Source organism: Haliaeetus albicilla, chromosome 11, assembly GCF_947461875.1.
Source record: "Haliaeetus albicilla chromosome 11, bHalAlb1.1, whole genome shotgun sequence".
NCBI lineage: Eukaryota > Metazoa > Chordata > Aves > Accipitriformes > Accipitridae > Haliaeetus > Haliaeetus albicilla.
This window is the reverse complement of record NC_091493.1, coordinates 34645911-34658983: the sequence shown is the minus strand read 5'-3', so window position 1 is coordinate 34658983 and position 13073 is coordinate 34645911. Positions and strand designations below refer to the sequence as shown.

At 43.0% G+C, this 13073-nt stretch overlaps 1 protein-coding gene across 2 annotated transcripts; it reads left to right on the top strand.

Annotated features, from left to right (window-relative positions):
- Positions 1-278: 278 nt before the first annotated feature.
- PRLHR (prolactin releasing hormone receptor) lies at positions 279-9440 on the top strand. Of its 2 annotated transcripts, XM_009929221.2 has the most exons (3): positions 281-518; positions 631-1893; positions 8063-9440. In XM_009929221.2, the coding sequence occupies exon 2, from the start codon at positions 817-819 to the stop codon at positions 1849-1851; it is 1035 nt and encodes a 344-aa protein (XP_009927523.1). In that variant the 5' UTR covers positions 281-518; positions 631-816; the 3' UTR covers positions 1852-1893; positions 8063-9440. The 2 variants fall into 2 exon arrangements, with proteins under 2 accessions (XP_069653185.1, XP_009927523.1); XM_069797084.1 differs by lacking the exon at positions 8063-9440 and having other exon boundaries at positions 279-518; positions 631-4106.
- The last annotated feature ends 3633 nt before the right edge of the window (positions 9441-13073 follow it).

Sequence of the window (13073 nt, the reverse complement as noted above, 5' to 3'; positions counted from 1 at the left end):
GGCATCAACATTTACTTGGCTTCAGCACGTTATTAAAATTCTATTTTACAGCCACATTATAGCAGCAAATTCACAGGTAGCTTTTCTGGACACTCTGAGGACTGTGGCAAAGTGAATATTGGATTAGATACTGTGCAGGCTAGTGTTAATGAATGTAAGTTGATTTTTAGCTGTGAGGGGCAATTACAGATGCAGTGGGAGGAGAAGGGGATTTTTGAAAGGATAGTCAAGAACTAATTACTATTAGTAAGGAACACGCAAAGAGCAACGTAATACCCAGGGCAGCCAATAGGGATAAAAGCTTATACACAAATCTGTCATGACCTAGTAGTGAAGACTGTTTAAAAACACTGATCTCCACTTAGCTTGTAAATGCGCATCACCCTCTTTCTCACTCATATATTCTCTCTCTCTCTCTGACACACACACACACACGCTCCTGGATTTGCAGCAGACAGCCATCTAGGGCACTTCTTGGCATCCACAGGAAAATCATATGGGATTAAAAAACCACAGCAGTAAGTACTCACTGCATTAAATGTTTATTAAGTGGCATGCTGTCAAAACCTAGATGTAATAGTAAATACAGGAGGACTTTAATGGAAATTGCTTGTATTTGATTTTTCTTAGGAATTGCTGAAAGCTGCCTCTCAAGGATTACAACTTTGCCTTTTGCTTTTACGGATGCTTGTTTACTATCCATGTGGTAACCGCTGGACAGCCAGTAATCCATTCATTATCCACACTGATTGAGTGCAGGAGTAGTGCAGTGGTAACTACTTCACTCAGCTGACGGCATACGACAAAAGGAGGGAAATGATGAATTCGGACAATTTAACCTCCCAAAGCTTCCTCTCTGCAATTCACAGCAATGCGAGCAATTTATTCTCAGGGCTCCAGTTTGTTCAGACCTTCAAGCCACTCATCATCCCCTGCTACTCACTAGTGGTTTTTATTGGTGTCATTGGGAATTACCTTCTCATTTATGTTATCTGTAAGACAAAAAAAATGCACAATGTCACCAACTTTCTGGTAGGCAATCTGGCTTTCTCAGATATGCTCATGTGTGCAACCTGTGTTCCCCTGACACTCGCCTATGCTTTCGAGCCCAGAGGATGGGTGTACGGGCGTTTCATGTGCTACTTTGTTTTCCTGATGCAACCCGTCACTGTGTTTGTGTCCGTCTTTACCTTGACCGTCATAGCTGTGGATAGGTATTATGCCATGGTGTACCCATTCCGCAGGAGGCTCACCATCCCTATTTGTGCTTATATCCTGGCTGCTATTTGGCTGCTGAGCTGTACCTTGGCTGCCCCAGCCTTGGTCCACACTTACCACGCAGAGTTCCCAGAACTGGACTTCTCCATTTGCGAGGAGTTTTGGTTCCACATGAAAAGAGATCGCTTAGCTTATGCCTACAGCACTCTCATCATCACCTACGTGCTGCCTTTGGCTGTTATCTCCCTGTCCTACCTGAGAATCTCGGTCAAGCTGAAAAACCGTGTGGTACCAGGCAACGTCACCCAGGGCCAAGCTGAGTGGGACCGAGCAAGGAGGAGAAAGACTTTTCGCTTGTTAGTTTTAGTGGTGGCAGCCTTTGGAGTCTGTTGGCTGCCTCTGCACATCTTCAACATGATAAAGGACATAGACATCAGCTTGATTGACAAGCAGTACTTCAACTTCATCCAGCTGCTCTGCCACTGGTTTGCAATGATGTCTGCTTGTACCAATGCCTTCCTCTACGCCTGGCTCCATGACAGCTTCAGGGGGGAGCTGAAGAAAATGTTTGCTTGGAGAAAGAAAAAAATTGGACCCACTACAAACTGCATTATGGCCAGTGTGGTGCTGTAAACGAGAGCTGGTGGGAGTGCACCTCCTTTGTATGGTAACACTGTAAGTCATTTCCATTTTTAATCAGTCCTGGCTCCTGACGTTTGTCCTCAGGGCTCAGTTATAACAACACAAGTCCCATGCGTAGGTTCCCCAGCATCTCCACTCCTACTGGAGAAGGAGAAGCAGACATCACATCCCCAAAATGTCTTTACCTCTTTGACAGGAGTTAGGGGCCAAGGAGGTGTTAGCACGATAAGATACCCTTATGTAACTACAGGGATCCCTCCTATCTCTTTTGGATATTGCTGGCAGTACGGACATGGGATTTGGGGACAGGGAGAAGCAAGGATGAATATGAGACCTAAATATCTCAGTGAGGAAGTGCCTTGGATTGGGTAAAAATTAAATCTGCATATCTACCCAGAGTCCAGTCCTTAGCCCAGGATCCAGGGTGGAGGACTAACAACATTCCTGTAGTCCTCTTGGGTTAGGGCCACGCTGAAGAATAGCCTAAGGCTCTCTGAAATGCCCTTCCTGAGCAGTTGTCTCAGCTGTGGGCAGAAAACCAGGTTAGTAGGAGCTGCTCCAAGCCTCCCTGGGTGGGATGTGCTGTGTCTGCCCTGCATGGTTTCCCCCCTCACTGCCATCTTCTTGCCACTGGCCAAGTGGATGGAGTGGTAGCCTTTGCAGCAGGGCTGCTCACCTGCCCGCTGTGGCCAACCACATTGGGCAGGAATCTGTGCTTTGTGTTTTTTGAACCCAGCATCACCATGCAATCCCAAAGCTCCCGTGTCTCGTGAACCTGCAGCGCAGCATGTAGCAAGGTGAGATGCAGCATTGCGAGAGGGGCAATAAAACCGGAGTGATGTTATTTCTGCGAGGTGCAACTGCAATGCAGTGTGCGCAACAGCCTGTTTGGTGGATTTGCTGATGCTGTCATCAAGGATGGACAGACTGGAGACATAATGCGTGGTGGAAAATCATCCAGATAGGTGGACATTAAGACATACCACCACTTTACCGACACTGAATTGTGTTCTTGCCATTGTCTCATGTAACCCCAATTTACTGACCCTACTGCAAGTCAGCTGCATTCCCAGGCACAGGAGTGGACGTCACTGTAGCCTTGTCAGTGCTGAGATGCTTTCCACTCATTCCTTGAGAAACTGATTCTGATGTGTGGCAGTGCTGCCATCAGGTTTGATCTCCAGAGACAGCCAGAGACTTCGATACTGTCTTCAGGAGCACTTCTGGATGTGTCTGTTAAAAGGCAGTGGATGGAAGGGGCTGTTGACATTGAGCCATGTATGAACATTGCATGACCGGTCAAAGAAAGACCTGTCAAACAGAGCAGAGTGGCAAGTGCTCTCTTTTGAAGGAGTCTTTTGGGAAGAAACAATTTCCTTTGACATTCACCTTTCAATCAAATGATAGAGTTAGAAGCTATAATCAACCTAATGGTTTCTAGTTTCTTCCTCCCTGAACCGAAAATAACTGAGATAATAGATAAGCACATGGGACAAAGTTCTGAAAGCAGACGTTGTTTCTGAAAAGGTTTCTTCCAGCCTGCTCAGCCAGAATCTGGGATGGCATGAGGAACTGCCTGATACCGAGCTGAGATCAGCTGGAGAAGCAGTGCAATCCAGGGGCAGTTTGGGCCATGGTCTGCAAGGGCATATATTCGACCACAATTGCACAAGGCCAGAAACATATGACCTGCGAGGCAATGCAAATAGACAAGAGGGGAGAGGGAAGAAAGAGAGGATGGTTTCTCTAGTTTGTAAATATACTCCTACTGTGAAACTGTAAATATCATTTTGCTCATCAGCATTCAGTAAGCATAATCTAGTTAAAAAAATACACAGATGCATATGCACACACTGGGAAAAGCGTTGCAAAAACATTTGAAATCTCTTTTCACAAATTTCCTTAGGATTTCAAGCTGTTCTGCTGCTAGCAATGAGGAACTGGATATTAGAAATTGATTACAGAGACACTGAATCAAGGAGGTCCTTTTAAAGTCGGCATGACTTGCGTTCACTGTGTGATTAAGTGTATCTATCTGCCTTGCTTACCTTGATTTAAAGATTTGAATGACCTATTAAAGCATGTTTTGCTTTTGCTGAATTTTAGGAAATTGTTTTTCCTTCAAGCTCAATATAGCAAGTTACTGGAATAACTGGTAATTTTGAAAAGGCAAAAAAATCCCTTCCAAACAAACCAGCCAAATTTCAGCTTTTGTTTCAGGGCTTTTTTGAAGAGAACAGAGAGTAGGACACCAAGAGAGCACTGAAACAACACTGCAAAAAGCAGCTTTAAATAACGACAGAATCCTGATTTTTAGAGATTTTTCTTGTATGGAATTATGTTACTTCAAGCTGTTAATTTGTCAGTTTGTAAAGGTTAATTAGCATTGAGATGGCCCATAATGTTTACAATCATCTCATGCACTAAATACAGACAGCACTGTAATCTGGAGTGATCCAAAGCCCAGTGGAGTAACTGGGAAGACTCTTGTTAACACAGCAGGCCTGGGATCATTTCCTTCTTGTATATCATGTTTTTCCTCTCATTTGCCGGCACTGCAGTTTGGCTTATTAATGTTCTCTTGAATGTTAGTGACTGCAGATGGCTGCTGCAGAGAGCTGCACGAAGCAAACAAGAGGGATCGCTCGCTCTCTTTTTTTTTTTCTTTTTTCTTTCTTTCCTTGAGACAGAAATGAAGGGCTGTTGAGTGCATATATTGCTCCCACAGTGAGGGACGCACTGGGAACATCTCGCTACCAGCAGCCTCTGGAGCTGCCGTTACAGCAATGCCAAGGTCTGTCATCTCAAGGAGGTCCTCAGGAGTGCCCAGCACAGCTGGGACCCTCGCTTAAGTGCTGGTTTAACCTGTACTTGCCTCGAATCTGTCAGGACTTGCATTTGCACTAGAAAGCTCAGAGCCTTTGTTTCAGGCCCTACTAGGTTTTGCAGATGGGCTGTGAAATGATCTGCATTCCCCAGCGTGGGCTCCTGAAGCTCTTCTCTCTCCTCAGCAGCCCCCTTGGCCCATCTCAGTGGTCCTGCAAGGCTGTTTTTACAGGTTTTCCCTGCACGGTGCACAAAGGAGGTCCGGCCCCAAGCAGCAGGGCTGGGGGTGCCGCAGGCTGGCGGGGACCGAGGCGCAGCCGTGTTTGCTCAGCCCCATCTCTGAATCGAGTCCCAAGAATCTCTGCTCAAAGTAATTACTGTTTTCTCTGATATCCAGAGTAATAAACAATAATAAGATTTAAAGGCACGTTGGTGCACTTCTTTAATCCAGTTATGCAAATAATTATATTAAAAGCTGTCATGTGAAATGCATTTTCTAATCTCCACCCCTCTCTGGGGAACTGCCGTGGCTCTCTGAGGGACCAGCGATCATCACTACGGTATTTTTGGTGGTATAATTTTTAATTATAATTTAAGAAATCATTGCATGCTTTGATTTTACAAAGTAGCCCAGATCAAAACTTGATGAACATATTAACTTTCCCTGTAAGGGTTTTAGTTGTTGTTTCTTGCTTACATTCAAATCCAAGACTCGCATACTGCCAGACAGCTGCTCTGCAGGGATGGAGCAGGATTTGCGTCTGAGCTGAGGTATGGCAGAATGCTCTACGTTCCTCATCTGCTGGGATTTCATTCCAGTTGTTTAAATGTACTGCGAGACTTTTAGCAGGTAGAACCAGGTGTTCTGCATTTTACAGCAGCAAAACCGTGCTATTTATGATGGCTTCTCAGACTGTTCCTGAAGGACAGTCTCTCGTAAACACTTCTAGATGTACTACCGAGTTTGTACACATGCTCTGTGGTGGTGTTTTCAGGTAGATATCAACTGCATTAGCCAGCAAGTGGGTTATCAGAGCATGGTGAGTCTTGGGCTTTGGAAATGGAGGGCCCACTTAGGACCACACTTACTCATTGTAAAAATCATCTGGGAGATTTCACCGAGGCCAAGCCTTTACAGCTCAGAAGGCTCTGCATATCTTAAATTATATGAAAGATTAATAGAGATATAGAAGGAGTTGATGGGGAAAGGCAGGGGAGAGTGAGATGTCTTCACTTAAAGTGAAGTGCACAGATTTAGATAGCAGGAATCACAGCTTCACAATTTGAAATTATTCTGCATAGCTGTTGGAAGGACTCACAGAGCATCGTTCTAGCAAATGCACTGTATTTCTAATGTTTACAGATGCAGAAATGCTTGATCAAACATAAGCTGCTCCCTACGGTCAAATGTGGGATTGGTATTAAATGGCAATGTACTTATGAAACACATGAAAAATTAAATCAGTATTCGATCAGGAATTTAAAAACAGATTAGATGATAGTGAACAAAGGTCACTAAATCTGAAATCAAGCAGCCAAAGAAAAACAACAGTTAATCAAACCTCAGTTAGTTAGGGTCAGGCACAGTTGGTATCTCCCCAACCTTGAAAATGGCAGCTCAGAGCAGCCACCAAAGACTAACTTGTTTGTACAAAGCATTGCGTTAAATAAATTTTCCTTATACTTGGATGAAGCAAACTGTAAGAAAGAGTTGTATTTGTGTCATATTTGGGGAATGGCAGTTTATCTGGGATGGGCAAAAGCAGATCCTGCCATAAGGCTATTACTCACAGTAGCATGGTGAGTTCTTCCCAGCTGATAGATAGACTGGGAAAAGCTGGTATTTTTCATAGCAGCTGAACAACAGATGCTCTGTGCAGTTTTAATTGAGCAAATCTTGCTTGTTGAGGTGTCAACAGTGAGTTATAATTAGATGTCTGAGATTATGCAGGGTACAGATATAAGCTGAAAATGGTACACCTGCAGCTGGGAAAAAAAAAAAAAGCCAAACTGGACAGAACTGTACAATGCATCCATCAATCTGCCCACCAGATGAGAAGAGGGCAGAGAGAGAAACAATGTGCTGGTGGTAAAGCCACTGCTGTCTTTGCCATTTCTGTGTGAAGAAATATAATACAAATTTTTACCTCCAGCCCTCCCCTCTCACTGCCAATATCTTTTTCTTTTCTCAGAAAACCAGTTGCATTCCTCCTGCTTCCCTTGGAGAAGAGGTCAAAGCAAGGGTCAAAGCAAACATTTCTGCCTCATAGAAAGCATACAGAAATCAGGGAGGCTTTCTAAAATGGAGATCACCCTCTTCTCTCTTAAACTTCTTTCTGCAAGCAGAAATAGTCAGTTGTGCCTGACACACAGCCTCTGCACCTAACCATTTGCTGTGCAGGAGCAAACCTGGCCTGCCTGCCACTCGGAACACTGGTTTTTGTGGCTGCATCAAGTAAATACCCCTCCCCATGCTAGTGACCTCATTCTCGGTCAAAATCTTTGCTAACTCTGGTCCTTTGTACTTGATTTCCCTCCACATCGACACAAGTTTGCTTTACTGGAAGTCCCAGAGAGCAACTGCAGATGCATCAGAGGTACCCTGCCCATATTAATGGGACCTTTCCTCCAGAAATCGTTACCATACTCCCTGTTTCAAGAGCAGGTTTCAAGTACATTCGTGCCATGTACTGATATAACCAATGGGACAGGCTTTCCCCAGGCTGATTTCGATCAAAATTTGTATATTTTTTTCTGCTCCCTGCTCTCCCAGGCCTCCCTCAGACTTTTGAAACCATTGATCAACTAGTCAGTAAAAGCAGGAGCCTCAAGGATGTTGAAATCCTAGTAGCTATCTAAAATTAGGAAGAATACTAGCATTTTCTTGGTGCTCCCCAGGGAAGGAAAAGACATCTAAGTGCTCTCTCCTTTAGGGACCCACCCAGGATTACATGGGACATGGAGTAAAGGGTTCAGAACTAGTTACGAGATGGCCAGGCTGCCTCCCTACAGGGCAAGAAGTGAGGGGTTAAGGGCATAAAGATCAAATATATCTCTTTGGGAGTTATGTCCCTTTAGGATCTAAAATCTACTTTCTTTGCCAAGAAGCTGATAGGGTTGACTTTCTTGCCTGTCGTTGTTTACTTTCCCTTCCTACAGCCTGCTTTGTCAAACTAAGTTAATGAAGCTAGTAATTGATATAAATAATAAAACATGCACTCAGGAGCTCCCTGCTTTGTGTCTCCAGCCCGTTGGAAATCAATTTGGGATCATTGCTATCTATTTACAGCTGACTAGGCTCTCCATTCTTTGCATCTTGTTTATGTTAATTATCACCATTACATTGTAATTTCCTTGTGTTTTTTTTTCTCTGCAGGGAACATACAAAAGGAGATGATGGCTTTAATCCCTACATCTACATTTCCTACAATTCCTACATTTCCATTAGGCGCTGGAGATGTTTCAGCAGCAGCTAGCGGGACTGCAAAGAGAAGCTTGCTGCTTTCCAGCAGAGCGATGAGATCTGCCTCCCCTGCTGAGCACAGTTCTTGGTTTCCAGATAACGTACTGGAAAGGCAGTCTGTGGCTCACGGCAGCAGGAGGGGTTTTAGCACCGTGGTCTGTGAGAGCCTGGTGATGTGTGGGGTGCTGAGGATCGCTCCTACGCAGCCCGGGATCCCCCCAGCAACATCACCAACAAAGTGACGGGCTCAACTGGAGGCAGCTGGTGCTCCTGTGAGGCCGGCAGCATGAGGTGTCATTGGTCTTGTCTACGGTTTCTCGGCCACAGGGAGTTGTGTTCAGTTACCCCATCACACCCACGACGAGCCAGGCCAACGCTCTAGTGAAAAGGTGGCAGCCAAACAATGTGGTAGCTGTGGCACGCCGTCGCAGGTTGCCATCGGTCACGGCTCAAGTTTGTGCGACCAGCTGCGTTTGGGAGTGGGAAGGTGAAGCAATGGACTGTAGTGTAAAACAAGCCTGTCTTGGGCTTGTGGAGGCAGGGCAAGAAAGGAAAAAAAAGAAAAAAGAAGAATATTTTTGGACTTCAAGCAAAAAATAACTATCCAAAGGCTAAATCTATAGCCGCTCAGAGGCTTGTTTCTGTATGAATGTAGGAGTTACTCAAGTCTTCTTGTGAGTGTGGTCCCTCACTTGCAGCATGCCAGTTCAGTGTATTGGCTTTATTGCATCTTTCCTCTCATCCCTCAGCCATACGGTGAGCTTGAACAGGGGCAAGCCAGGGGTATGCATGAACCATTAGTGTGAGGTCCACGTATGCAGAGCCATTAGTGTATGGTCCAGAGATGGGTGGGTTGAGGGTGGATGCACTTGTGAAAGGGGTTTTTTATAAAAATAATTTAAAAGTTGGGGATGGGGTTCTGAGGCAAGTGTTCAACCAACCCACTCCTCAGGAACTGGATCCAGCTCTAGAGGAAGTAAGGTGAAAATAATCCAAATATCATGTGCAACAGTTAGCTATGAGCTACATCACCAATTAGAAATTACTTTCCGAGTCACTATATACAAAGTATTTCAAATTAAGAAGACTCGAATCATTAAGAAGACAAAACCTTCAACACTCAGCTTTGAAATGATTTCCTCTCAATTACTGGATCCTTTTAAAATTCAACATCTGTTGTTAATATTAATAACTTAAAAGAATTAAAAATAAATTTCAAACCATCTGAAGCACTAGACACAGCATATGGCGACCTGTTTAATCTTAACAAGTCAATAATATTATCATTGTGAATCACTTCTTCATTAAAACATGTATTCATGTCTGTTGTATAAAATAACGTTTATTTGTAAAAGCCTTTTGTACCACCCATGCAATTGTCAGTTGTCACAGCCAATTCTAAATTTTTTTGATAGCACCTCCTCTTGGAAAATTGCCACAGACTGAGGAGAGATGAAATGCAAATCACCACCGTCAAAGAAAGTTCTAATGACACCACCAACAAAGTGCAGGGAAGCTTCTGAAGACCTACGTTTTGCTGTAGTTACAAAAAGATGGGTTTCTTTATTTTTAAGGCATTGTGAAAAGCACTGTTCCAAGCACTTCTCACTCCAAAAAAGCTGTACACAGGGTCTGGCAACATCTGCATGCTTTCATAGTTCATAATATTCTTCCTTTATTGCTAAATGAAGAAATATGTTTTCCCACAAAACAGTTTAAAATGGCACTACCCACCTGTAAACACTGCTGACTAGGGATAGAGTGAGGACATAAAAGAGAGGTCAAACTTCAGAAGTGGGGATTAAAAGCCAGACTGCCCAGACCCCAAAGTCACTAAATTATTGGATAAAGGCAACTGTGCATTGAAAAGCTGTCTTTCAATCATTTACTGAGAAGATTTACCTCCTCCTCCCCCATATTTTAAGGAAAGGTGCTTGAATTTCAGGCTACTAATTTTCATGCAGAGACATCTCCCTTCAGCCCAGTATGAGGCATCCAATATTAGAGATCCGGGGTTTAAAAATCACATCTTCACTTTGCATCCTTAGTGGTGGCTGTCAGTGACTTCAGCTCAGACAGCAGCTTATTCTGCACATTAGCATTCAACATTTTTGGGTAAAACCTTCTCCCAGTGTATTATACAAACAATCTGTCTGGGATGCTGTCAATGCTCCTGTGGATTCACCCAGTCTTATGAAGTTTAAATCTGATTCGTGGGTTTAGTCCAGATCTGCTTTCCAAGGACTTAAATAGAAGTGGTAAAGTAACCAGCAGCCCCAGGCTAAATATCTTTTCTCTACATGTGAAATTTATTATCAAGCAAAAAACAACCAACCAACCCTCCAATCCCAACATGTCAAAGGAATGGATTAACATAAAAAAAAAAATAGTTCTTAAAATGCCTTGATTCCTGGGGATTAGGTCACTTTTAAGAGGGCTGGAAGATGTTCTAGTGTTTGCCTGCCATTGAAGAAGGTATATGTAAGTGAAATACTTGGTAGCTTTCTACGCCATTATGGGTTTGCTGAGTGATCAGAAAAACACAGAAAATTTGAGGGCAGGAAGAAAACACACAGGATTTTTAATGCTAAAATGAATTAGCTGGACAAGCTGAATCGGCAATATGATGTTCAACAAACAGCCTAATTTACAGTGCTAGCTATGCTGAAAATGAAGATAATTAGGCAAGCACATTTACTTCCAGTTCTGACATGAGGTATTTGAAAACAGGGGTGGAAGGTGGGTTGGGAGAAGGCCAGACTGGTGCAAGAATAGTCTGAAAATTTTTGACAGCAGTGAATAAAAACTAAATGGAGAGTGTCAGTACAGCTTTCTAAATCTGAAGCTATTCACATTCAAATATTGAGACTGGAGGAGATAGATAAAGGTGATGTAGAGCTACATTAAGTTTCACAATTCACCTATTCAAAAACAGTTGCAAAAGTATCAAGCCCTACAGATTACTCTAAATTGCGGATGTTTGAAACATGGATCTGCAGTTTGATTTCGCCTTTTATTGCAGGAAGTCTGAGCTCTTTGAGACAGAATTTTGAGCAGAGACGACTGTGTCCCTATTGTCTCTTCTTAGCTGGAGTCCAGAGAATTAACCAAGCTGCTATGATTTTCTGCTGTAGATAATAGTTCCAAAACAAGCTTTGAGGTGTCTCTCCACAAGACTTTAATTTAACATTCACAGCATAACCAGAGGATAGAAAACAACAAATCATGTAAGTAGAAACTCTTGCTAATACCCCATTTACAGTAACTAAATATTTTTAAAACCAAAAGAAATGATGGAGGACTACTGGAAGCTTTGAAGTACTCTGTTTAATCTTTGCATAGCTAGAGGTGTTTTCTATGAAACCACAACTCTTTTGACCTGGAATTTATGCCTTCTGTGTTTGGTTTAGGCAGCCCCAGAGCACTGATGTTTCCAGGGAGAGCAATACTCTTTTAGAAAATATTCTGTCCTTGTGAGTTGGATACTGCCACTTTTAATCACTATGTCATATTTCAGTAACTGCTGGAACACAACAAGGAAGACATTACAACAAAATATGGCAGAGTTTAGCTATGCAGAAGTATGGTAATTTCTTTTATTAATGGCTAGGAATCCAACAGATACCTATTATCCGCTAAATCTCGATCCTGCACATACATTTCCCAATGAGCCCTAATTAGCCATTTGAGAATCCACCAGAGAGTAATAGTGTCATTTAGTTCAGAATAAGCAGCAGTGTGGATAAGCTGTCACTGAAAGCTATGTCACATCTGAAAAGCAGAGAGAAGCCTAAAAGGAACCGATAATGCCTCTGTGACTCAGAGCACTTAAGCCTGGTTTTAAATATCTCCTTCTTCTTCTGAAGTCTATTTGGACAAACAGTCTGAACAGAAGAAGAGCAAATACAAGTTACTCCTCAATGATTACATGGAGCACCATCAGCCACAGTCACACTTTGGGCTGCTCTCACGTACCTAAGAAGCTTAGAAGCTTAGTCCCACCTCCGTCCGCATCAGCAGTAGTCTTGATTTCACATCAGGAGAATAGGAATTTTGCAAGGGGTCCCTACCTTTCCTTTCTCCTGCTCTACACTAGTAGAAGGAAAATAGAATACAAGTGAATTCCCAACCTGTTAGTTTCCTGTTCTATAATGTTCCTGAGCTGCTTTTTTTTTTTTTCGCTACAGAAGATCAGAAGCCCTCAGGATGCAGCAATATCCCCCTCCATGCACATTGTTCAGTTTCTAGTAAATGGAAGAGCCCAAGATCTGAGATATCTACTCCTAACAGCTGTGGCAGATATAAGACTGCAGTTCATGAGGCACAAAACATGAAGCAGAGTATAAATATACATAATTTTCATCCTAATCCAGAGCTGAAACAAAACTCTAAATCAGAGCTAGTCTGTATTTCAAGTACCACCTCTTCACAAGAAACTAGCATCAGCTTCCCTTCAACATTCAACGTTAATACATTTAATAAAATGGCTAGATCTTTACTCACCATAGTATCTTCATAAGTTATTCTTTGTTTCCCAGGAACCTGCTAGTCAGGTGTTTTCTCACTATTTCTTTCTACATTAGAAAAACAAATCCTGTTTTCCCTATCCCCCAGGAAACCTTATATCCTGTTTCCTAACAGGACTCATGCTCTTGATGAACATGGTGTCCTCCCACCACCACCAGTTGGCCCTCCAGCACCTGCCCCAGCCCAGCAGGCAGTGCCTTTAAATCGGGCACACGGAGACCCCGTGTAAAACACTGGCACTATTGCTGCAGGCTGGGTTGCATGGGAGTGTTTTAGAGATAGTTCTAGTTTACTAAACAACAAGTTTTACAAGGCTGCGTTATTAGTAGATACTATTACATGAAGTCAAGTAGAACCCACATATGCAAGAGGGTGATTAGCATAACTATCTGATACT